At 41.0% G+C, this 24,774-nt stretch overlaps 1 protein-coding gene across 3 annotated transcripts in view; it reads left to right on the plus strand.

Annotated features, from left to right (window-relative positions):
- Positions 1–24,774, plus strand: part of NUP205 (nucleoporin 205) — a 43,426-nt gene that overhangs the window by 13,061 nt on the left and 5,591 nt on the right. For all 3 annotated transcript variants that reach the window (XM_083462843.1, XM_083462844.1, XM_083462842.1), the window contains exons 14-36: positions 346–396; positions 1,030–1,239; positions 2,639–2,738; positions 3,106–3,243; positions 3,521–3,710; positions 4,524–4,644; positions 5,145–5,226; positions 5,734–5,898; positions 6,779–6,903; positions 7,224–7,338; positions 8,610–8,759; positions 9,924–9,998; positions 11,056–11,213; positions 11,740–11,820; positions 12,647–12,838; positions 13,351–13,621; positions 13,830–13,928; positions 14,467–14,615; positions 15,721–15,912; positions 23,292–23,413; positions 23,991–24,129; positions 24,304–24,430; positions 24,680–24,756. In XM_083462843.1, coding sequence (XP_083318969.1) covers positions 346–396; positions 1,030–1,239; positions 2,639–2,738; positions 3,106–3,243; positions 3,521–3,710; positions 4,524–4,644; positions 5,145–5,226; positions 5,734–5,898; positions 6,779–6,903; positions 7,224–7,338; positions 8,610–8,759; positions 9,924–9,998; positions 11,056–11,213; positions 11,740–11,820; positions 12,647–12,838; positions 13,351–13,621; positions 13,830–13,928; positions 14,467–14,615; positions 15,721–15,912; positions 23,292–23,413; positions 23,991–24,129; positions 24,304–24,430; positions 24,680–24,756 — 3,129 coding nt within the window. The remainder of the gene's footprint in view (positions 1–345; positions 397–1,029; positions 1,240–2,638; positions 2,739–3,105; positions 3,244–3,520; positions 3,711–4,523; positions 4,645–5,144; positions 5,227–5,733; positions 5,899–6,778; positions 6,904–7,223; positions 7,339–8,609; positions 8,760–9,923; positions 9,999–11,055; positions 11,214–11,739; positions 11,821–12,646; positions 12,839–13,350; positions 13,622–13,829; positions 13,929–14,466; positions 14,616–15,720; positions 15,913–23,291; positions 23,414–23,990; positions 24,130–24,303; positions 24,431–24,679; positions 24,757–24,774) is intronic.

The following is a 24,774-nucleotide window of genomic DNA, read 5'->3' on the forward strand; positions in this document are numbered from 1 at the left end:
CTGTGGTTAGTTGTTACATTTGCACTATGTGTGAATTTGCAAACTAAATGGAAGAGGATGGGAAGAGGGAGCATGCGACTCAATCCCATAATCGTGGTTAAGGAACGGGAAGTGTTACATTTGCTTTAGTCTGGTGTTCTCTCCTGGGACGGGTATTTTCAGGTGCTGCATTAAAAGCTTGTTGGATAGAGTTTAATCTGTCTTTCTGGAAGGGTGACAATACCTTTTCATATGCGTAGAAGCTCTTGAAAAAGAGTGTGCAAGATAAACAGTGTAGCTCATTTTTTAGCTCTCATGTTCTTTTGATGATTATGAAAAATCATTTCCTTTCTCTTGTTTTGAAAGATACTACAAACTGTCAGAACTCCAGGCCAAAGACAAGCCATTGGCATTGAGGTAAAATCTGTTTCTAGTTAGCTACATGGTTGTACAAAGTGAAAAGCTGTAGGACTGCTTCAGCAAAGAGGAGCTTCAGAGTCTTTTACTTGCATATTTAAAAATAGTAATAATAGTGCACATACTCATTTTTTAAAAAAAAAAGTCAAATTGTTCAGAAAAGTCAGAAGGGAAAAAAATCCTTACAAGATGAGTAGACGCCTGAAATTGGTTGTGATGAGCGTTCTGATCCTGTGCAGATTTAAGCATGCCTAAACCTATTGAAGTCAATTGACTTAGATGCACCTGACTCTCAAACTGCAAGCACTGTTGGAAGCAATGAGGGTTGTTGTGACTTGACTTGTTTCACTGATTACTAAATAACTTGGCTGTGACTAGTTTCAGCTTAATTGAGACCATAGACATTGAAAAGAAATAGGCAAATTAAAAACCTACTAAAACTTAATGCCCTACCCCTTTTTAGTCATATTTGAAGGCAAACATGCCTTGTGCTATCCATCTGGTTGTGGTGAAACATGAGAATCTATTGTAATTATGTAAAAAAAACACCCCAAAACTTCTATAGATACATGCTTACATTATGATGCACTAAATTACATTTTTAATAATGTTTGTTTCTGTTTTCCTGCAAAGGTTGAATTGAATGAAATTGAATCCCGGTGTGAGGAGTATCCTTTAACTCGGGCTTTCTGCCGGCTCATTAGCACACTGGTAGAGAGTTCATTTCCTTCTAACCTGGGCGCTGGCTTGCGCCCACCAGGCTTTGATCCATATCTGCAATTTCTGAGAGATTCTGTGTTTCTTCGATTTCGTACAAGGGCCTATCGGCGAGCTGCTGAGAAGGTAGCTTCTGCTTCTAAATATGTATTGTTTTTAAATAACTTCTATAGATGTTTCTAAACTTGATGGTGTTGACTTTTTAAAATGTGATGTTTGGCTAACCACAGAGGTCCTGTGGCTGGGTCGGGATGGCATGGGGATGAGGGACCAACTCCCTTCTCTTGCGGGGGCCCAATTAGTGCCATTGCCTTCCGTTAAGAGTTTGGGTGTAATCCTTGACGCCTCCCTTTCCATGGAGGCGCAAGTTACAGCAACAGCCAAGGCGACATTTTTCCACCTTCGCCGCATCAAGCAGTTGGTCCCTTACCTTTACTGCCCCGACCTGGCCACAGTGATCCATGCGGCTGTCATCTCCAGGCTTGACTACTGTAATTCGCTCTACGCGGGGCTGCCCTTGAAGCTGACCCAGAAACTCCGGAGGGTGCAGAATGCTGCAGCGAGGCTCCTCACGGGGTCTCTACCATGGGAGTATATTCACCCAGTGCTTTTCAAACTGCACTGGCTCCCGGTAGAGTACAGGGTCAGATTTAAGGTGCTGCTTTTCACCTTTAAAGCCCTTCACGGCCTAGGACCCTCGTACCTACGGGACCGCCTCTCCCGGTATGCCCTACAGAGAGCCTCAAGGTCCATAAATAGCAACACCCTAGTGGTCCCGGGCCCTAAAGAAGTTAGATTGGCTTCAACCAGAGCCAGGGCCTTTTCAACTCTGGCTCTGGCCTGGTGGAACGCTCTGCCTTATGAGACCAGGGCCCTGCAGGATCTGATTTCTTTCCGCAGGGCCTGTAAGGCAGAGTTGTTCTGCCTGGCCCTTTGGCTTGGAGCCAATTTGATTCCCTCCCTCCCTTTCTTTTTTCCTTTCCTTCTCCTCCTGCGATGAGGCTACATTTTAATATTTTAATGTTTCAATATTTTAATGTTGTATTTTGATTTTGTTTTTAAGTTGTAATCATTCAACTTGTTTTTATTATCGCTTGTAAGCCTCTCTGAGCCCGGCCTTGGCTGGGGAGGGCGGAGTATAAATAAAAAATATTATTATTATTATTAATTTCTGCCCCTAAGATTTATATATAATCACATTAAATCTGAATTGAGCTAGTGTCTGGGTTCTGTGTATTCCACTGCCATAACATGATGCTCGAAATTAGAAGATTAGCAATACTTCGGAAGGGGTGTAGCTCAGTAGTAGAGTCAGGTACAATTCCTGGCCATCTCCAAGAGTGGCTGGGAAAGGCTTCTGTCTGACTGCATGGAGAGCCACTGCCAGACAACATAGATTGTGCTGAGCTGCTTGGACTAATAGCCTGATTCTGCATAAGGCATCTTTTTATCATACTAAAATGGGGAGCTGAGGTTTGAGAGGTCCACTTTCAAAATAATATTTTGTGTGTGCTTTTCTTGACAGTGGGAAGTAGCGGAAGCAGTTCTAGAGGTTTTTTACAAACTGCTGAGAGATTACGAACCTCAGCTTGAAGATTTTGTGGACCAATATGTGGAGTTACAAGGTATGCTCTTTCCTGGTTTGTCTTAAGCTCCGTTTTTGTATCTTGTTTGGGGAAGAAAGCAAAATGGTGACAAATTCTCCTGCTGGCTTTTAGACTGGTCCTTCAGACTCAGAAAAATAGTTCTGGGGGAAGCTAGCAAAGAGGAATTGACTATAGTCTAACAGGCAAACAGAATGAGCAAATGCAAAGTTATAAATTCAGGGAAGAAAGTACTACAATGTCAAAAGCAGCCAGATTTTGTCATTGTTTTGAAGCTGGTATAGGAGAAGAAGGGGTGGTGAGTGTGTTTAGATTTGCTTCGAAAAAATGACATTTTTTGGACAAACTATAATGCTGATTTTACAGAATTGTGCTTTTAATTTTTTAGGAGAAGAAATTATAGCTTATAAACCACCTGGATTTAACCTGATGTATCATCTGTTGAATGAGTCACCAATGTTGGAACTGTGTCTTAGCTTGCTGGAAGAAGGGGTTAAACAACTAGATACCTATGCTCCTTTCCCTGGTATGTAGCAAAAATAAATTAAAAATTCAACTTAAAAAAAATATTTTGATGCTACTTACTGTATAGCCAGTGAACTGAATTCTTCATTATGTAGATCCACTGCAAGGAAAACTGTTGAATAAAAGTTGGCCATTCTTGAGTCGGGTCTTTTAATACAAACTGATTTATTATGGCTCTATTAATGCACATATGTAGGTTGACTGCAGCATTATATCTTTCCCTCATAAGCGTTCTAGGCATGGAAGTGGGATTGTCTTTATTTTCTTTCCTTCCATAGGAAAGAAGCACTTGGAGAAAGCTGTACAGTATTGCCTTGGGCTGCTTAATCTGACCCTACAGAAAGAGAACCTTTTCATGGACTTGTTAAGGGAAAGCCACCTCTCCCTGATTGTTACATCCCTGGAACAGCTGCTGCAAGGAATCAATCCTCGGACTAAAAAGGCAGACCATGTGGTGAATATTGCCAGGTAGAACCAATGCATTTAGAAAGACAGATGTGGTTCTAGAGAGACTGGCATAATGTTGAGACCATTGTGTGCCTGTTGAGAGGTTCCTACAGCTTGCTCTGCTCCTTACACAGATTATCGCTATTCAGCCCACTGCAAAGAAATCAAATAATGTCTCTGTTCTGACCTGATTTTAAGGATCGGGTCCAAATTACGAATCTGTTCTGAGCAGTTGCATATGTCTGAAAGTCTTTGGGGTTTCCCCTAGGTCTGCTGATGCCCTCCTTCTGTGTGTGTGTGTGTGTGTGTGTGTGTTGTTTTGGTTATAAACAGCTGGCACTTGGAACAAATGAGAGCTATTTGTGTATAATATGATTTGGTATCATATATACATGTCTGATGTAGCTGCATGCAGGATCAGCATATGGGGGTGGAGTGGGGAGAGCAGCAGCATCACCTTGCTGGTGGCAGTGGTGCTGTGTTTGTGTCAATGGGACAGGGCGAAGCAGTGGCAGGGCTGACAACAGCAGCCCACAGGTGCGCACAGCAGCGATGGCAACCCAGAGCTTGACCTTGCTGCTGCCTCATGCCATCTCTGTCACAGTGAACAATGCTGCTGCTGCTGCTGCTCTCGCCTCCCTTCACCTGCTTCTGCACACATATTTTTAGCCTTGATACTAATTTTTATGAATAATAATAATTTTATTATATGTACCCCACCCAGCCACTCTGGGCGGCTTCCAGCATGGAAGCATTATTAAGGCTCCCTTTCCCCCCTTTTCTCTGGCATTTCTGGTTGGAATTGACAATTCCTATGTTCTTGTAATTTTCAAGGTATCTTTATCATGGCAATACCAATCCTGAACTGGCTTTTGAAAGTTCCAAGATCCTGTGTTGCATTTCCTGTAATTCTAATATTCAGGTCAAATTGATTGGAGACTTCACACAAGACCAGGTAACTGTTGTTACATTTGTTTTTTATGCAAGGGTTAGGGAAGAATGATGTAGCCAGCACATGGTTTTACTGTTAGAATGGTTTCTAACCAGGTTGGAGTTTTTTACATTTGTATGGTTCTCAGGACCTTCCCATCTAGTCAGCAATCAAATCTCACTTAACTTTAGCAATAGGACTGCTTCATGTAACTTCAGATCATTTTCCAAGACTCCCTACAACTGATTTCTGGGAGAAGGAGTCTGCAGATCCTTTGAGCTATATGGTCTGCACAGGACCATATAACTCAAAAGATCTGCATTGGCTACCTGTTCAAAACAAGGTCCATTAAGATGTTTTGATGTATTAAATCCTAAAGTCTCAGGACCCAGTTTCCTGAAAGAGACTTTCTCCCTATATTGTTCTACCTGGGCTTCAAGATAGGCAGGGGAGGCCCTAAATCACTGTGTCATCGTATAATATCTCACTATCTTCTCATTTCCATTCTTTGGTTGCAAATCCAGAATATCAGCCAGAAACTAATGGCTGGGTTTGTGGAATGTTTGGACAATGAAGCTGCTGAAGAAATCATTAATCCTGATGAAGGTATGAAAGTAGTCCATTTTTTGTACATAAAAATAAGCTGCTGGGTAACTGAGAAAGAATTATCAACGATCCTCAGAATGTGATTATTTGCAGAACTGAAAACCATTTTATTAATATATTTTTGGCCTATAATTGAGTTCAGAATCATGTGCCCTTTTTTCTTATTTTTATAACATTTTGGGCAAAAGGCAGAGCACTAATTTGCAAGCTAGTTTTAAAAGCAATTCTATAGAAGTCGCTGCTCCACAAAATACTTTTATGTGGATGGACTGGCAATTTATACAGCTGATAATTCTTTGAGGCATGTTGACACTTGGAAATACTTTCGTGTACGCTTCCCTGCCTGGATAGGTCAACACAAGTGATTAGGCAAGTGACTATTTTCCCTGTTGTAACAAAAATACTGTACATTATTGCAAATTATGCATGTTTCCATTAAAAACGATTGGATATTAGAATTGAGCACTTCATGAATTTGTATCACTGATGTGTATTTTTGGTTCCCAGAACTTGAAGCTGAAAGGAAGCAGGCCCCAATTTACCATGAAACAAGGATTAACATCCTGAACCTTCTCATCGCCTCTTTGGAGTGCAGCCCACCAAATCTTGCCTTGTATCTTCTGGGTTATGAATTCAAGAAGCCTGTGAGCAACACAAACTTGCAAGACCCAGGTACATGGCTGAAGAGGGCAGGGTGGGGGAGCTGCTGTTCATGTGTTGGAAAGAATCAGTTCAGTAGTAGAAGGAATTTATTTTTGCCCAGAATGGGCAGACGTTTCATGCTCAGTAGACATAACAAAATAATCTACGTTAGGCTTCCTCAAACTTGGCCCTCCAGATGTTTTTGAGACTACAATTCCCATCATCCCTGACCACTGGTCCTGCTAGCTAGGGATCATGGGAGTTGTAGGCCAAAAAACATCTGGAAGGCCGAGTCTGAGGAAGCCTGATCTACGTCAAGGGTACTTTACTGTGAGTGATTACAGCTATGACCACATGCTTCATGCCGGCCAGCTGCAAGTGAAAAGTCTTGCAAAAACCAGACACCTTGCAAAACCTGGCAAGACGCAAGAGGAGTCAGACTGAGCAGGATTTAACCCTGCTCATCAGTTGATGTGTGGGGCATTAAATCCTGCAGCTTTGGAGGTGTGAACAGGCATGCAGCAAATCCCACTCTTGGCCCTCAGCTGACATGAATGGGCGTGGCTTGGGGGAAATGGACCGTTTGGAGGGCCAAACTAGACCCCCTGAAGGACCAGCATTGGCCCGCAGGCCGAAGGCTGGTCACCCCTGATCTACTTGCTGTTCTGTTTGTTAATTACCTTTTCAAATTTGTAAGCAGTATTAATATTAGTGTGAAAGTATATATAAATTTGACAAAATGAATGAATAATTGGATCCTTGCCCATAGTCCAGTTTTGATAAAATGCAATATTAAATTAGAGTAAAATATTTGCTATTTTTGTGAAGTAAATCTTTAAAATAGGGTGATGTTTCGTTTCTATACATCATGCACAGTTTCCCCCCTAAATATGAATGTTGCATTTTCAAGGTGTATTGGGCTGCCCTAGAACTTGCCTACATGCTATTTTGACCATACTGGAGAATGGTACTGAAACAAGGTCTGGTCCCACAGCGGTTCAACAATCTCCTCATCTAGCAGAATTGTGTTACCAGGTATACATGATATTTCCTGATACATGATATTTCCTGTTTTAGGAACGCTAAAATGGGGTGCTCTGTATAAATCCAATGAGCTTTCAATTAGGAGGGAATTGATTTTTGCAATTTACTAAAGTAATTTCGGTTTTTAAAAAACATTTAACATTGCAGTCCTACTCAGAAGCATGTCTCATTGAATTGAATGGGATTTACTTCCAGGTAAATGTGTATAGGATTGCATGAGTAGATCTGAGTTCAAATACAATACTTAATTAGAAATATTTTGGCTAATATTAAAGGAAACTAATATCTGGATTTCCGTCTTGTTCAAACAGGTGATCTATCAGTTGTGTGCCTGCTCAGACACTTCAGGCCCGACAATGAGATATTTGAGAACCAGCCAGGATTTTTTGTTCTCTCAGTTGCAGCATTTACCATTTTCTGTCAAAGGTAAGCCTTTTCAAGTACAGTCTCATAATTTTATTTTTAGCAAGTTATTTATAACCTGCATTTAAGAAAGCACCTTAGAGACCAACTGAGTTTGTTCTGGGTATAAGCTTTCATGTGCGTGCACACTTCTTCAGATACTGGACAATTTTTTAAATTTTTTATTTCGGCTGCATCAGACCAACACGGCTACCTACCTGAATCTGCATTTAAGAAACATTATTTACAAGTGGCTTGCAAAATATACACAAAAAATAGTAGTTAGAATATTTGTAACATCTACTTCATAAAACTAGTAAAAACAACAAATAACCCAGCATTGGATAGAAAAAACAGATCACAGCACCATTTATGTCACTCAGTCTACAACTAGTCACTGAAGACCATGACAGAGAATAGAATAACTTCAAGGCCCTTTTAAAAGTATTGAAGAATGAGGCATTCTGGATCTCATATAGCACTGAATACAACTTGAAGAGACACCAGTGATCTTACATTCTTTTTTCAATTCTCATTCATTGCTTGGAAGAATCACTTCTTTTTTGCCTTTTTAAAAGAATTTGGAAAGTCTAATCTTAGCAAGATTTGCAAATTCTTGTCCTGGCAGGGAGAGAGAAGTCATTTTTCCTTTTGTGTACAGTGGTGCCTTGCAAGACGAAAATAATCCGTTCCGCGAGTCTCTTCGTCTAGCGGTTTTTTCGTCTTGCGAAGCAACCCTATTAGCGGATTAGCGCTATTAGCGGTTTAGCGGCTATTAAAGGCTTAGCGGCTTAAAGGCTATTAGCGGCTTAGAAAAAAGGGGGGAGCGAAAAAAATTGCAAGACTTGCAAGACGTTTTCGTCTTGCGAAGCAAGCCCATAGGGAAATTTGTCTTGCGAAGCGCATCGAAAAACGGAAAACCCTTTCGTCTAGCGGGTTTTTCGTCTTACGAGGCATTCGTCTTGCAGGGCACCACTGTATTTGTAGGTATCTTAGAGCCACTCTGCGTGCATTATTTTTTTCTAATAAGGTGATTAATGTCCGTGTTGTGCAGTTGGAGGGCCAAGAGAATATACATTTCAAAAGCGGCTCCTCTTTTTCAGGGCTTTGCCATTAACTACATTGTGTGGAAAGCTGCTTTACATAAACAACTTCCCACACAGAGAGCAGTGCCCCATTTGCTTACATTTCCAAGCAGCAGATGTGTAACAAATATAACATGAGTCCAACCAGCAATGGTAGGCTCTTCTGAAGTGTCTGTATTGCTCCCATTCTTGCCCTATCTTGACTTTCAGAGCATGAGATTCCAGCTTTGAACCAGATGTCCTGGCTAATGAAGACGGCCTCTATAGAATTGCGTGTTACTTCCCTGAACCGCCAGCGTTCTCACACACAGAGACTCCTGCACCTCCTTCTGGATGACATGCCTGTCAAATCCTACTTAGGTAAATGGAGCATGGAAGGCTGCTCTAAGAATCAAAGACTGCTCATATCTGAAGGACTCCTTTCCATTTTTTTATTACTTTCCACATTCATATCTGAATGATATAATGCTTTCCTTACTCTTTATAGTGGCTAACTTAGGAAGTAAATATAAGCCAAGGTTTCAGACCACATGAATTAGCAGTCATGCTGTGGGCCATACTGAGCATTTATAGTACGCTCTATATATTTTATAGCACTTGAGACATATTACCATACACAAAATGAAATCATTATAACCTTACAATATTTTAATGCATTTATTAGGCTGGAATTTCCCTAGGTAAAGGTAAAGGTACCCCTGACCATTAGGTCCAGTCATGACTGACTCTGGGGTTGCGGCGCTCATCTCGCTTTATTGGCCGAGGGAGCCGGGGTACAGCTTCTGGATCATGTGGCCAGCATGATTAAGCCGCTTCTGGCAAACCAGAGCAGCGCACAGAAACGCCGTTTACCTTCCCGCCGTAGCGGTACCTATTTATCTACTTGCACTTTGAGGTGCTTTTGAACTGCTAGGTTGGCAGGAGCAGGGACCGAGCAACGGGAGCTCACCCCGTCGCAGGGATTCGAACCGCCAACCTTCTGATCGGCAAGCCCTAGGCTCTGTGGTTTAACCCACAGCGCCATCCGCGTCCCGGAATTTCCCTAGAAAGCAGCATTTTAAAAAAATTTAAGTCCTTTGCTAAGTTTGAATTTGTGCAACTTTGCTTTCATTCATTTGGGAAAAGCTCTCCAAGGAGTATACAAATAAAATTTTCAGTGAAACACAGCTAAAATCCACAAACTGATTTAAAACAAATATGCATTAAACTATCATAACTGAAAGCAAAGATAAAATTGAGAACTTTAACAGCAAATATTGGTAACGAAATAATGTCTGTATATGCTTGCTGAAGCAGAAAGTTTTCAGCAGCAATCTAACGCAATATAGTGAGGGTGACTGTTTAATGTCATTAAGCAGGGAGGTCCAAGCCACAGGTGCTGCTACACTAATGAAATGCCTCCTCATATGGAGATCATGTGACACTTGTAAAAGTGCAAGATCCGCAGATCAAAGTGATCAAATAGGTCCGCATGGGGCAAGGCAATTTCTTAAGTAAACTTTTTCAAAATTTCAATCCTCTTAGCTGAAGGTGAAGGAGGCATAGAAGATGAAAGCCGGTCTGTTAGTGGGTTTCTTCATTTTGATACTGCTGCCAAAGGTAAGTCTCGTTGTGGCCGGTTTACTCAGTCCTTCTACTCTGGATTAGAACCTGAGCAGTCCTGTGTTTGCTTTTGCTTATATTGAGAAATTGGTGGGTATGAGCCAGGTGAATTAATTTAACTGTAAACTATTGTTTAAATGTTGTGTCAGCAATCTAAAACACAACTGTTTCATGTACTGGAGGCATGAGCTATAAATCTGTATACTAATTTGCAGTTTGTTGGGCTGTTTACTGCACCTCCCGGGGGCTTTTTATACTCCTCAAATCACCCTTTATATGGTCAGTGTGACAGAGCTCCTGGCGGGGAGAGAGAGCCTCAACAAACACTATTGCAATCAAACTGCTGTGTGCATGACAATATCTTGGTCGGATAGGGTTGTACAAGTCCAGGGTCTGACTATATGTCAAAGGCAGGGGACCTCTGTCTCACAGGCTAGATTTGGCCCGTCAAGTCTCCCCATTTGGCCCACCAGGCTGTTTTCTCCAAACCGTGCCTACCTGCATATGTAAAGTGTGGGGCAAGTAGAGATGTGACAGAAGAAAGCAAGATGGAACTTCCTCTATATCAACTGGGGAGTTCAATTCTGCTTGGTTCAGGTGCACAAAAGACATCTCCTATGGGGAACTTGCGCGTTCCAACCTTGCAGAAAGCAGGATTGAATTCACCATGCCTCAGCTTTTGTGTGGGAAGTTCAGTCCTGCTTGTTCACTAGCTCTCCCAATCACTGTTAGGCCAACACTGAGAGGTGGGCAGGACCATCCACCTGTCCGTCACTTGATGTCATTTGGCCCAGAGGTTGAGGGTGGAATGAAATATCTGGCCCGCCAGGCCGAAAGGTTTTTCCACCCTGCTGTAAGTAGATATTTGTGTCTACATCTAACATTCAGGTTTAAATGTTTCCCCTTTTTATATATAGATTTTAAGGAAACCATTAGGAACAAAATTTAGTTACGATCAGAAAGCTCTTTCCATTAAATCTGCTTTAACGTCTGTCTTCAGAATTCAGTTAAACTCTGATTCTTCCATTTCTGAATAGATTTTTTCCTTCCTTAGTACGCAGGAAGATCTTGAGCATCCTAGACTCAATTGACTTCAGTCAAGAGATCCCAGAACCTTTGCAGCTGGATTTTTTTGACCGTGCTCAAATTGAGCAGGTCATTGCCAACTGCGAGAACAGAAGTGCACGTGGACCAGTTATCTGCAATGTCAAGGTGAGCAATTTCTAGAAACCTCTGTACCTGACTTCAGTTAGTTTAAGGGTGCAGTGCAGCAAACATTATGTATATTCAAACATTTTTTTATTTCCGTGGAAGATTTTTAGATAAAACCTTAACGCTCCCACTGACTTCAGTATGTCAGCATTTACATTAGTAGCCTCTCAAACATGTTCTTCCATGTGAGAATTAACATTGGAATAATTTATATAAGTTTTTACTTACATACCTAATAGTGATACGGTTATTCTACCACTGTTGTGCCAGCTTCTTTACAAAACACAGTGCCTTATATTGAATGTCTTAAAAGGAAAGCTGACATTTCAAGTTGAACATTGTTGTACTTTCCTTGGCCTGTTTCATTTAAGTTGAAATGGGGTGGAAATGAAATTGTGGCCCTAAATGTGAAATGAGCGAAGTGAATCGGAAAGGGAATTATCAGTGTTTTCATGTTCACAGTTGTCTCCAAATTTTACACATAATAGATTAACAAAAGACACCACTTTCCTTTCTTCAATTCTAGCATCTCCACAAAGTTCTGATTGCTGAAGTTAATGCCCTACAAGGAATGGCAGCCCTTGGGCAGAGACCTTTGCTCATGGAGGTAAGAGCACTTAAAATGTGTAAGCTTGATTGAAACCTGGGAAGTTGCCATATACAGAATCCATTTATTGGTCCATTTATCTCAGCATTGTTGACACTTACTGACTTCAAGCAGGGGCCCTACATGGAGATGCTGCGGATTAAACCCAGGTTTTTTTGACACGCATAGCATGTGCTCAACCACAGTTGTGGCCATTTCTTGAAAAACAGCTGCACAGATTATTTTACTACTAATTGTTTTTTGGAAGAGCCCAATATCTGTCATTCATTTATATAGCTCTTTTCACTTTATAAATGCTTTCAGATAAATTACTCTGCAATACTTCATTTATTGTCTCAGCAGGGCTTGGATGTAGGTAGCGCTGGCAATTCTCGTCTTACCTAAGGCCACCCAGTGACTGATGCTGGTTTCACGATGAAGCAGAGCATCGCTTCTAAGGAAAACTGAGACTGAGAATTCTGCTGACCAGAAGGGGTGTATAGAAAGCAATTTGAGTTGCTATTTAAAGGGAATCTCAATGGGGAGACAACCCACATTCCTCTGATGGCATTCCCCCCCCCCCCCCCGTTTAAGCAGCTCCCTGGCAAAATCCTCAAGCTGCTTTTGAAACTTGGCTGAGTTTGAAAGGCAGTCTTAGGGTTCCTTGGGGAACTGCAGAGAACGCAAACATGTGTGCACACTCCCTGCTTGATTATAGGCCAAGGATATAATTTAAATTAACTTTCACTGAAGCTACTTTTTAGATATGACCTTTGCAACTTTGTTTAAAAATAGAGCCTTTTTTTTTTTGGTCTCCTATGAGTTAACCCTTTCCTTGACCGTCCAGGAAATCAACACAATTCTCCAGTATGTTGTGGAACGGAACAAGCTCCTTCAGTGTCTCTATGCTAAGCGGCATGCTCTGGAGTCCTGGAGGCAGTTGGTGGAAATCATATTAACTGCCTGCCCACAGGACCTTATACAACCTGAAGATAGGCAGCTTATTATCCGTGATCTCTTACAAGATTTGCATGACAAGGTAAGCCCCTTGAAATGACATGGTATGGTGACACTGACGGCCAATTTGGGTGTCCATTTTGAGGTTTTTAAAATGCACAGTTGAATTATGAAATATCTAATGCTTTCCAATCCATATTTAGCAGCAATTTCCCCTAACAAAATCTATGTGTTCTGAGTTAGCTATGCCACTGACCTAGCTTTTGTTACTGTTGCTTCCCAACTTCACTTTACAGACTTTTTAACACTTACTCAAGGGTGGAGGCTGGATATGGGCTTTTGAATGTTCCTGGATTGTCATAGCTGTACCTTTTGGATCCAATCAAAGTAGAGAGTTTGGGGGGGGGGTCTAGCAAGGAGATCAGTGTTTCCGTACCACACACCGCTTCATGACTGAGACACATTTGTCTCATTGCTATTTAATATTGAACATTCTGCTTATAGTAATTTGTATTAGAGATGCCTATAGAAATTATGCAGACGTGTATCGCAAGCATGTACCAAAATAGCAACTCTGTCTTTTGTTCCCATAAGATCCTGAATGACGATGCTGCTCAGGAGTTAATGCCTGTTGTGGCGGCAGCCGTCTTCACCCTGACCGCCCACTTAAGTCAGTGTGTGCGAACAGAGCAAAAGGAGCCATTTGCCGTCCCTTTGCCGGGGCACTCGCAGTTTGTCTTGATGCTGGATGGTTCTTTCACAACACCACCTGGTTCTGAAGGCCTGGTGGTGGGATTCGCCTCTATCGGAGACTCTTCTCTACATATCATATTGAAAAAGATTCTGGATTTCATTCTGAAAACAGGTAATTGTTAATGGCCACTTTAAAATAGTTTCCATAATCGTTGAAGCAGTTGATTGATGTTCTCCCCAAGTTCTATGGAAACAGATTGGCGTGTGCATTACAAAAGCCAGCATTCTGTAAATAAGTAGAGGTGGATAGCAACAGAAGAATGGTTTATGTGTGCTGTCTTTTTCCACAGTATAAATACCCTTTTTTTCTGTCTGAGCAGGTGGTGGCTTCCAGCGAGTGAGAACACATCTGTATGGATCACTGCTTTACTACTTGCAGATTGCTCAGAGACCAGATGAACCGGACACCCTAGAAGCAGGTAGAATACAAAATGGTGATGAAAAGAGAACATGCGCTGCATTTGCAACTATATTGGATCTCTTTATATGACCAGAGTTCACAGTCCCATACTTCCCCCCGCATTCTCCATCAGCAATAATAACTTTATTTCTGGGGGTTTTTCAGGCTTCCCAAAGCCATTATTTCCCAGTCCCATATATGTATGAAGCTGACTGGTCAGTTTTATTTCATGCCCCATTTCCAGCCTTTGATTTCATCTATGTTCATTGACTGCAGTGACCCAAAAGTGTGAATGCAGTGGTTACTTTTCTTCTGTCATGAGCACATTTCCATTTAAGGCATCTTGTGTCCTTTCACTGAAGTAAATATGTGTGTGTTTCCTATCAGAGTTCATCCGAAGAAGCTTTTTTGTTTGTATTTTGTTACAAGTAACATTCTTTGCTGAGGGATCTATTTTCTCATTTGAACATTCCAACTAAAATACTCTCCTCTTCCCCTCCCTATAAAGGCAAATGTAGTTGTTCGCCTTTAATTTGTCCTTTTCTTCCTCTTTATAGCCAAGAAGACCACGTGGGAGTGTTTAACAGCGCCTGAAGATGCTTACAGTAAACTGCAGAGAGAAAACATGGCAATTATTGAAAGCTATGGTTCTGCCCTAATGGAGGTAGTCTGCCGAGATGCCTGTGATGGTCATGAAATTGGACGGGTAAATAAGATAAGATATTCTGTATTTTTATTTTAAACAGGTTCAGGTCACAATTTGGGGAGAAACACACACTGATGTCTGAATTTTGGAACATTCAAATATTTATTAAAGAATAACTTGACAGTTTAGGGTTTTTTAAAAAGAAGTTCAGTAAGTCTTTCATATCTTACATACTTGCTTTTGATAATTATTTTCCGGTGATAATACATATATACCAGGTGAAGTGTGGTAAACGTTTGCTACCTGTGCCTGAGTAATGCAGCTGTTAGCCTGCTTTCCTTGTTACATCATTCAGTTTTTACATTTGGAAAAAATGACTGCATTTGTACTTAAAGTTGGTTCTATAGCAGAAAAGGTAGTAGATAATGAAGAGCGAACATAATGTAAGCTATGACGGTTGGGAAAGAATGCCCGGTGTTTACTCTTGTTCGGTTCTTCATTTTTAAAGCAGTCCATATAGTTTCAATGTAATTCGCCAGTTTGTGAAGAAACACGGTTAATGATGAATAGCATGTACATAATCATGACCAACCAAACTGGACATTATAAAAAAGGTTTTTGCCACTAAAAATAGCATCTACATTTGCCATCCCCCTTGATAATGTCTACCCAACTCAGCAGTCAGTGATCTAGAGTGGGGGTAGGTTAAATGCATGTTTTCTTACACATTTCTTAAATCTGGAGATTAGTGGCCCATACACAGAATTTATATACTATCAGAACTTTTAAAATAATGTCATTTGAAAACAAGAAAATTTCACTAGTTTTTGCTTTTGTGGAGATTTCTTGGAACTAGCACAGCAGCAACCCCCATAGATCACCTCTGAAACTGGGAATCATTTTTCTCTCATTTTTCATTCTAGCAAGATAGGCAGCTGCAACTATAGACTAATAACTTCCTATAGTACAATATTTGTTGACATGCTTGCAAATGTAAAACATTAAAGTATTAGGAGCCAGTATCATCTTGGCTAGTCTGCAGATATTGTACATTCCCATTATTTCAACATAGTTGCAGACCCTGTTTCTAAATAAGCTGTGGCAGATATTAGATAATTTTTGTATCCTTTCTTGAGGAATTTAATCTTTCATATTTGTTTTTCAGATGCTAGCACTAGCCTTGCTTGATCGCATCATCTCTGTAGATAAACAGCAGCAATGGTTGTTGTATCTCTCCAACAGTGGCTATCTAAAAGTGCTTGTAGATAGCCTAGCAGATGACGACCTCAAGCTGCAAAGCTTACTTACACCCCAGCCTCCTCTACTTAAAGCACTGTACACCTATGAGTCAAAAATGGTAAGTTCTTAATAACTGTTCAGTGACCTGGGCTCCACACAGCCAAATCCTGGATTAATAATCCAAGATATGCATGAGCATCATGAACCTGCATACAGCCCCTTTGTGCAAGTAAAGATACAAGCACGGAAACCACAGTTAACCAAAGCTTCCTGTTACACGCAAACTGATACTGGTACAAAAAAAGGTATTGACACTTCCCCAAGATGGCGCCGAGGTAAGACGCTCTTATCAGAGCTCAAAGAATTTTTTAACTAAATGCCTTTGTTGCCGGCTCTCCTCCTTCTTTTGGATTTTATTTCCTTTCGCTACTTCGCTGGGCTTTTGAACATCTTATCTTATCCTCCTCGGTGCCGGGACTTAGTGAAGTTAATGAAGTTTTAACGAAGGCTCTCAGACATTCCCTCCCGGGCATTAAGGCACTCCCTCCCAGTTTCTCATTGACTCCTCGTGACAAACTTATCCCAAGGATCTTTAAGGACCTCTAATGGGCTTTTAACCCTAAAAACTATAAATTTATAAAACCACAAATTTCTCCCACCACCTCTAACTTCGTGGACCCCCAAACATCTCAGTTGTTTTAACAAACTGAGAAGAAGGGGGGGGGATACTTCAAAGGAGTGCTCTAATTGGACCCAGTTTTAAACTCCTCGCAGCAGCCCAGCCAGGACTGAATGAGAATTGAATGAGATTGCGACCTGAGAACTTTAACACTCTATCACTCCGTTTAGAAGTCTGATCTCATTGATTTAAGAAGAATCTAGCAATGAGAAGAGCCAAAAGACTCAGATGCCCTGATACAGAAACTGACGCAGAGCCCTCCGGTTTCAAACAGAGTAATCTAGATAATTACCTGCTACCTCAAAAACAGCACATATCTCCTCCCAAAACCTTCCTCAACTCTTTACATGGAAAGACAGTTGAAGAGATATCCCTAGGAATAAATGAGGACAAGGCTACTACTCCCATAATCGAGGCACAAGTACTAATTGATAGAAAGGTGGAGCTGCTGGAGGAATGCTGCCTAATGACTGCTCAAACAGTTCAAAAAATCTTTGAACAATTACAAAACATCTCCAAGAAGCTGGATAACCCAGATGAAAGGAGGCAACTCACTCCCTTTTTGCCATCCTTAATAAGCCCTGGAGACAAACAGAACAAATACAAATTTATACCTCTAAACCAGCCAAAAACCAGAGGAAGCCCCCCTCACTCAGTCAACCTGATACTGAGGCCATGTGAGATTGTTCTCCACATTTTTCCATATAGAGGGCCCCTACCTTACTGGGAGTCATCCTTCTGGGCCAGACACCATCTAAATCTGCTCCTAGGCCTTGAGGGTGGAAGCATCGACCTAAAAGCAGTCAAGAGGCTCACTAACGATGGACATTCCAAAAAAGTACTACTAAAATTTGGTAGTCATAGAATTCCAACCAAAATCCTAAGGGTAAAGGCTTATTTAGCCCAGAAAGGAATTATTCCGCGTCGACACTTTGAAGATATATCACTCAGACCATTGATTGCATCTAAAAGACAGAACAAGATGAATAAGGCCATTCTACCAGAAGCCGACATCTGCCCTACTCCCGTGGAAGAACCCAGTAGATGGGAGAAACCGCAGCCAGCTACCCGGGAAATCACACAAGAAAAATCCAAGCTCTCAAACCAAGCGACTGTAGCATCAAATAACAGCCTCGCCCTTGATACAATAGACTGGACAGTCCCAGAAGAAGTAGATCTGCTGAGTAACTTTACCAAGCTACCAGACAAAGAACAAATAAACATACTCAGTAAATTGACGAAACTACAGGCCAGATTGACCGAAATTCACCAACAAGGGCAACAAAATGCAGTAGAAACAATACACAATCAAACTTTACACTTACCAGCCCTCTCCCCTAAATGCATAGTCAAAAAGAAAGCCACCAATGGAACTTTCAAATGTATAGATGCAGACCTTCAAATCCAGCCTCCTTTAGAATATGAAATGGCAAGGAAAAACTCCAGCAATGAGACCACAAATTCCTGGCTGAGATATCAAATACTAGCTCTAAACGAAATAGGTACCCCTTATTTAAGTACTACAAAGGACTCTAACATTGCCGAACAAAAGATGACCTCCAACAGACCTGATTCACTGAGCCCAACATCAAATGAGGCCAAAGAAATGGAAGTAGAGACTGAAAACAGTCCTACTGTCCACAACAGTCTACCAACCACAGAAATTTCTCAGGAACAAGGAATAGTTAAGGAAGAAAACCAAGAAAGGGAGGAAATTTTAATTTCCCGCACTTTAAAAAAGAATCTAAAAGACCCACCATTATGTTCCCCGCCGAAAGCAGCGACAAATGGCTGTATCTGCACAAGACAAAATCCCTCGCTGGACTCAATAACAGAACTAGAATGACTAAATGCTGTCAACCAGCCATCAACTCAAAAACGGATCCTACGCTTGCTGTCCTGGAATATTGCAGGGTGGGGAAACAAAGACGGAGACCCAGACCTAATGAACTTCCTTAAAGATTTTGAATTAATACTTCTACAAGAAACATGGTCAACTAGAGATATTAAAATCAATGGATTCACCTCCTATACGAAACCCGCAGTGAAAACAAACACGAAGGGCCGGCCGAAAGCAGGGTTCTGTTGCATGATCAAAGACAACTTAGGGTTTGAAATCAAGCAGCTAGAAAAATGCTTACCACTTGCACAAGCTCTACTTTTAACCCAAAAAGACGATACTTTGCTACTTGTAAATGTCTATATCCCCCCAACCAAAAACAACAGCAGCAGTGAAAATTGGTCACAACTAACCTTTTATATAGAAAATTTGACCGATAAATACCCAAATGCCTCACTGATAATAGCAGGTGATTTTAATGCCAGAGTGGGAACCAACAATGAACAACTATGTAGCAAACTAAATTGGAATACTGATAATGATATCGCACATGCCCTGAAAATAGGACGATTCTCCAGAGATAGGGTTGTAAACAACGAAGGCTTACGCCTACTTGAATTATGTAACAACTTTAATTTGCAGATTGTGAACGGTTCAACAAAAGGCGATAGAAGCGGGGAGTTTACATACTTCTCCCCCCGAGGATGCAGTGTCATCGACTATATTCTTGTCCCTTATAATATTATAAATTCAATCATGGACCTCAAAATTGGAACGCGTACTGAAAGCGACCATCAGCCATTATTGTTGTCTATTAACTTAAAGGACGAAACCAAAATAACCAAGTACAATATCATAGAACCTTCTCAATACAAACAAATGACCCATTTAAAATGGTCCCAGGAAACGAGTGCAGCAGTGGGGCAAAAACTTACAGCCAACCTGAGAAAACAAGTATTATCCAACTTAAAGACCACTAATCCCTACAGTGATATTCCGAAAATTTATAATGAAATCTTCCAAATGTTCGTAGAGCTTAGTACTCCACCTAAAGTTTGGGTACTTAAACATAGCGCTAGCCCTTGGTTTGATGATGAATGTTTCCAGCTAAAAAGAAAGCTGCGTCAAACATTTAAAAATAATCGCGCTAAACTAGAGCCCTCTTATCTTGATGAAAAAAGACAATACCATTACATTCTGGCCGAAAAGAAACAGAAATATGCAACCCAAAAATGGCTACAATTACTCGACTCAATTCAGAGTAAAAACAACAAAGCGTTCTGGAACCTAGTGTACGGAGGATTGAAAGCCGAAAACCAACTAACTCTACCACCAATTGCAGAATCCAAATGGTCCCAATACTTCACATCTGTATTTAACAATCTACACAGTGAACTCAAAGGAAATGAGACCATTAAAAATAAAATCAATAAACTCCAGGAGTGGCCAAGGGTAGAAGAAGAGGAAATTAGAGAGATAGTTAAAAATTTCAAATCGGGGAAATCTCCTGGGCCAGACGGTCTACCAATAGAATTATTCAAGACCTATATAGATTGGTGGGCAGAACCCTTAGCTCAATTGTTTACTCTCATAGATAAATATGGGATCATACCTGAGATATGGTTAAGATCAATAATTATCCCAATCTTTAAAAATGGCGACCCAAAAGAACCAAGGAATTACAGACCGATAAGCCTATTATCAGTGATAGGGAAAATCTACGCTAAGCACCTTTTATCTAAACTTCTTACCTGGATGAAAAATCTAAATTTACCAGGGAAAGAACAAATAGGTTTCTCCAAAGGTTGCTCTACATTAGACCACTGCCTTATACTTATGCATTTGGTTGAAAAATATAGATCCCAAAGGCAATCTAAGATATATGCTGCTTTTGTAGACTTCCGTGGTGCATTCGACTCAATTGACCGCCCAAAGCTGTGGAGGAAACTCGCAGAATTAAAAATTGATCAGCGCTTATTGATTCTAATACAAAATCTATACTCTTCCAATACCTGTCAAGTCAAACTTAACACCAAAGGTCACCTTTCATCAGACATCCCAAACTCGAAAGGGGTAAAACAAGGGTGTATTCTCGCTCCCTTTCTATTTAATTTATTTTTATCAGACTTGCCAGATCACCTCCAAAAAATAGAATCACATGCCCCTAAACTTAATCAGAAACCAGTTCCTCTCTTATTATACGCAGACGATGCTGTCCTACTATCATTAACGAGCTTGGGTCTGAAACGTCTTATATCTTCTCTGATCCTTTACTGCGAATGTAACAAACTCTCTATAAATTATGAGAAGACAAAAATTTTGGTCTTCTCGAATGGTTGGAAATTAGAGAAATGGAAAATAAGAGGGCAAGAAATCCAACAAGTGAAAATCTATAGGTATCTGGGAATCTTATTCCAGAGCAATTTAGGGTGGGCAAATCATCGCACAAATGCCATAAAACAGGCAAAGTGTACCTCATCAGCAGTTGCCCGTTTTTATTATCAGAAAGGTAATCAATTTATTCCTGCGGCCAATCAGATATTTCAAACAAAAGTGCAATCCCAGATATTCTATGGAATCCCGCTATGGGTCCAAGCATATAACAGTGATTTAAAAAAGATTCACTCCAGCTTTCTGAGACGTATTCTTGGACTCCCAGCTGTGATCAAATATGAAACAATGTGTGCAGAAATAGGCATACACACAATGGAATATTGGGCATGGTCCACCTCAATAAAGTACTGGTTACGCTGCCATTTTCGCTGCCCTCCATCAAGTCTGCTCGCTGATTTGCTCAAAGACTCCTATAAATCAAGATGGTATCAGTACCTCGAAAAAAAGATTGAATCTTTAGGCATCGAGCTGGAGCCCCTGTACAATTCTAATGAGCAATACATTTTCCATAATATCCTAACTAGACTAAAGGATGTCGAGAGACAAAATATTATGGCAGCTGTAAACAAAATTTGCTCCCCCATATTCTATGATTTAAATATCTTAGATAGCAGAGCCAATTACGTCACTAAATTAATAATCCCAGCCCAACGTAGGGCTTTTATGCTGGCCCGTTTGAATGTTTTTCCCTCAGCATTTGTCAGGGGAAGATATCAAAACATTCCTAGAAACAAGAGATTCTGCAGATGTTCTATGAATGTCCCGGACACTGTAGAGCATATTCTCTTTCATTGCCCATTGTACAGTATCCCACGTCAACGCGTGCTGTCCCCTCTTTTGGGTGGTCTGGAACCCCAGCAAGGTGAATGTGTGGGATTCTGCCTATCCGATGTCGACCAAAGGGTAACGGCGGGGGTAGCCGAGTTTTTGGTAGCAGTCCTCCAAGGAGCAGGTTAACAACGAAAACCACTGATTTTATATGTATATATATATATATGTATGTAGCCAACTGCTGCCTTTTATATATATTTCAAGGCTTTTATATGTTATTTCCTCTTTTATGGTTTTATTTGCACAATGCCTAATAAAGGTTTGATAAGTAAGTTACACGCAAACTGGGAATTGTGGTGTATGGCATCCAAACAAGCCAAGATTTGCAAGATAACTTTAAAACATGGTTTCATATACCCTGTTTTCCCAAAAAGAAGACAGTGTCTTATATTAATTTTTGCTCCCAAAGATGTGCTAGGTCTTATTTTCAGGGGATGTCTTATTTTTCCATGAAGAAGAATATGGTACACATTTATTGTCTGTGAGTCAGCCAGACTCCGTCAGGGCAGAGCGAGCAGCAGGCGGCAGATTGTCCTGGCGGCCGCATGGGCTCTCTGATTTAAAGAGACCTTGCACTGCCTGAACAGCTCCGGCTGCCCTGCGGCCAATCAGTGAGCTGCGCGGTGGCGCCCGCTGCTACGGTCCAGAGGAGTCAGACGCCTTACGGTAGCTTCAGGGGCCTTACCGTATATTCCGGGGAGGCCTTATGTTTGGGGGAGGCCTTATTATCGGGGAGGTCTTATTTTCAGGGGGGATGCCTTATATTACAGCGAGAGGCAAAACTGGAAGTAGGTCTTATTTTGGGGGGATGTCTTAACTTTTGGGGGAAGACGGTACTGGCATGTTTGGGAGTCACTGTTCCCAGTTTGTGCATAATGGGAAGCTATGGTCAGTTGTAGCTTCCTGGCTTGTTTCTCTATTTGTACGACAGGTGGAACCACGGCAAGAGCAAAAGAAACTGTGTGTGGGTTCATGGACCTCATGCATAACCTGGCTTAATAAGTGTTGTGTCACATCAGGGTTCCTATTACAAATATTAACTAGATAGAGATGTCTTATCCTCATACTTCTTATAGCTTACTTAGTTGTATAAAACACAGGGTGTTCTCCTCTCCAGCTGTAGGAAAGTTCTTTGAAGAAAGAAAGGTGTGTCAGGTTGGTGGACTAGGATTCCTACTTCCATCCTAGTCTTTTCTCCACTTCTGTACATAGCAAGTTCTGGATCTGCTCTGCTGTACTGGATCAGGCGAGATTTCCCTTTCTGCTCCTCAGCAATTGCTTGTCTTTTAAGGGGCAGTAGCCTGTATAGCCAGTATCCGAAATCTGAAAACCTAATTCAACAAGTTGCGGGTGCTTTAGAATTTAGAATTTCTTGACCTGCAGCTTTTCCACACACACACACACACACACCCCAGTTCTGCATGGCAAGTTGCCTCTGAGGCTTAGAAGCATTTCAAATGCAGTTTATGACATGTTATGGGGGATCAGTTCATAGGAAAAAAACCTCTCAGCAATTTCTTAGATTAGTGCAACACCATGTGTTATTCCAAGTTGCTTTTAAATCCTAGAATTCTAAATAAGTGTATTTTAAATCACGTCCATTGGATGAGTTAAATAAACAAATTTAATTCAGTTTTTGTGTTTTAACTTGAGGGTATGTTTTAAGGTTGCTGACAGAAAAATACTTAAACAAAAATATTGTCCTATGTTCTTTTTGAAATTCATTTTCTTTCTTTTTTACAATATGTTTCAGGCATTCCTGACCAAAGTGGCCAAAATACAGCAGGGAGCACTAGAGTTACGTAGATCTGGAGTGATTGTGAAGCTTGCCCAGTGTCAGGTATATGACATGCGACCGGAAACAGATCAGCAGGGGTAAGTGTCATACAATTTTTCCTCAGAGTTATGTCCCAAGTTGCGAACACATCCTGAGAACAAAATCTCTCAATGCTGAGGCCCCACTCTGTGTTTTACAACGATTAACATTTATATGCCTTCATTGAATTCATGCTGCTGTGTCAGGAAGGATCCTATCCAAACAGGTATAAGTATATTAGTAATAGTGCATGTTTGCTGGAGATGTGGTACAAAATTATTTCACTATAAGTAGCTCTGCAGCCTTTGACTCCTGTGCTGCACTGTTGATAGGAACAAGCCTCTCTTGAGATGACCGTGCCATAAGATTTGGACTCTCTCCTTGCAGACTGAGGGTGTAAATATGTGAATCAATTATATTTCTTAAAGCTATGTCAGTCTCCTCCACGTCTTTGATTCTTCAAAGGAGGACAAACCCTGGGGAGCTCCTGGAACCCACTGGACTTTTGCTACCACTTGACAGAGAGTGGGGGCAGCGCTCAGCTTTCATAACTTTATGTTCTGATGAGTTGCTGTGATGTTTTTAAAAATCTACCAGTTAATTACTTTCTCATTTTCTTTTATCTCCTTTCTTCAGAATATTTGGAATGCGAGAAACCCCCGTCTTTATTCCGGCTCCTGTAGAACGCTATCGCCAGATTCTTCTGCCAGCTCTTCAGCTGTGCCAGGTCATCCTCACATCAAGTATGGCAGAGCACGCACAGGCTGCAGGACAGGTAAGGGAAAATGCAAGAAATTCCTAGTGGTGTCGGCTATTCATTACTGTTACTCCTTCCCACAGCAGACTTCGTGTTTTGTTATTTCCAAGCCTCCTCTACTGATACGTTGTCCTAAAGTTCTTAATTGTATTTTATTTTTATTTCTGTATATACTTTCTTGTTTCGTTATAGGTTTTGCAGTTCCTAATATCACATTCAGATACTATCCAAGCAATCTTGCGGTGTCAAGAAGTCAGTGTGGGGTCGTTGCAAGAACTGGCCTTACTGACTGGGATAATCAGCAAAGCTGCTCTGCCTGGTGGGTACCTTTGGCAGCCAGTTTATAGTCATTCTAATCATTAACTTTGTTACATACAAATATCTCTTTCATCAAAGTCACCTTCGTAAAAGTATGTGCAAACTTTTGACTTGCATAGAACTGAATAGGCGTGTCAAGTTCACAAAAACTCTTGGGCTAATGTTTATGTGTCGCTTATTTGATTATGCATTCTAACCAGAAGAAGAATAAAAATAAGTATTGAGCCCCCATTGTATTATATTTCATTAGGTGCACTAGGTGATTTTGACCTTGATGTTACTGAAGGGATGCAGATTGAACTGCAAGGACATATTGGGCGATTTCAGGTATGCAATTTTATGATC

This window comes from Podarcis liolepis, assembly GCF_965112155.1.
Source record: "Podarcis liolepis genome assembly, chromosome: 10".
NCBI classification, from domain to species: domain Eukaryota; kingdom Metazoa; phylum Chordata; class Lepidosauria; order Squamata; family Lacertidae; genus Podarcis; species Podarcis liolepis.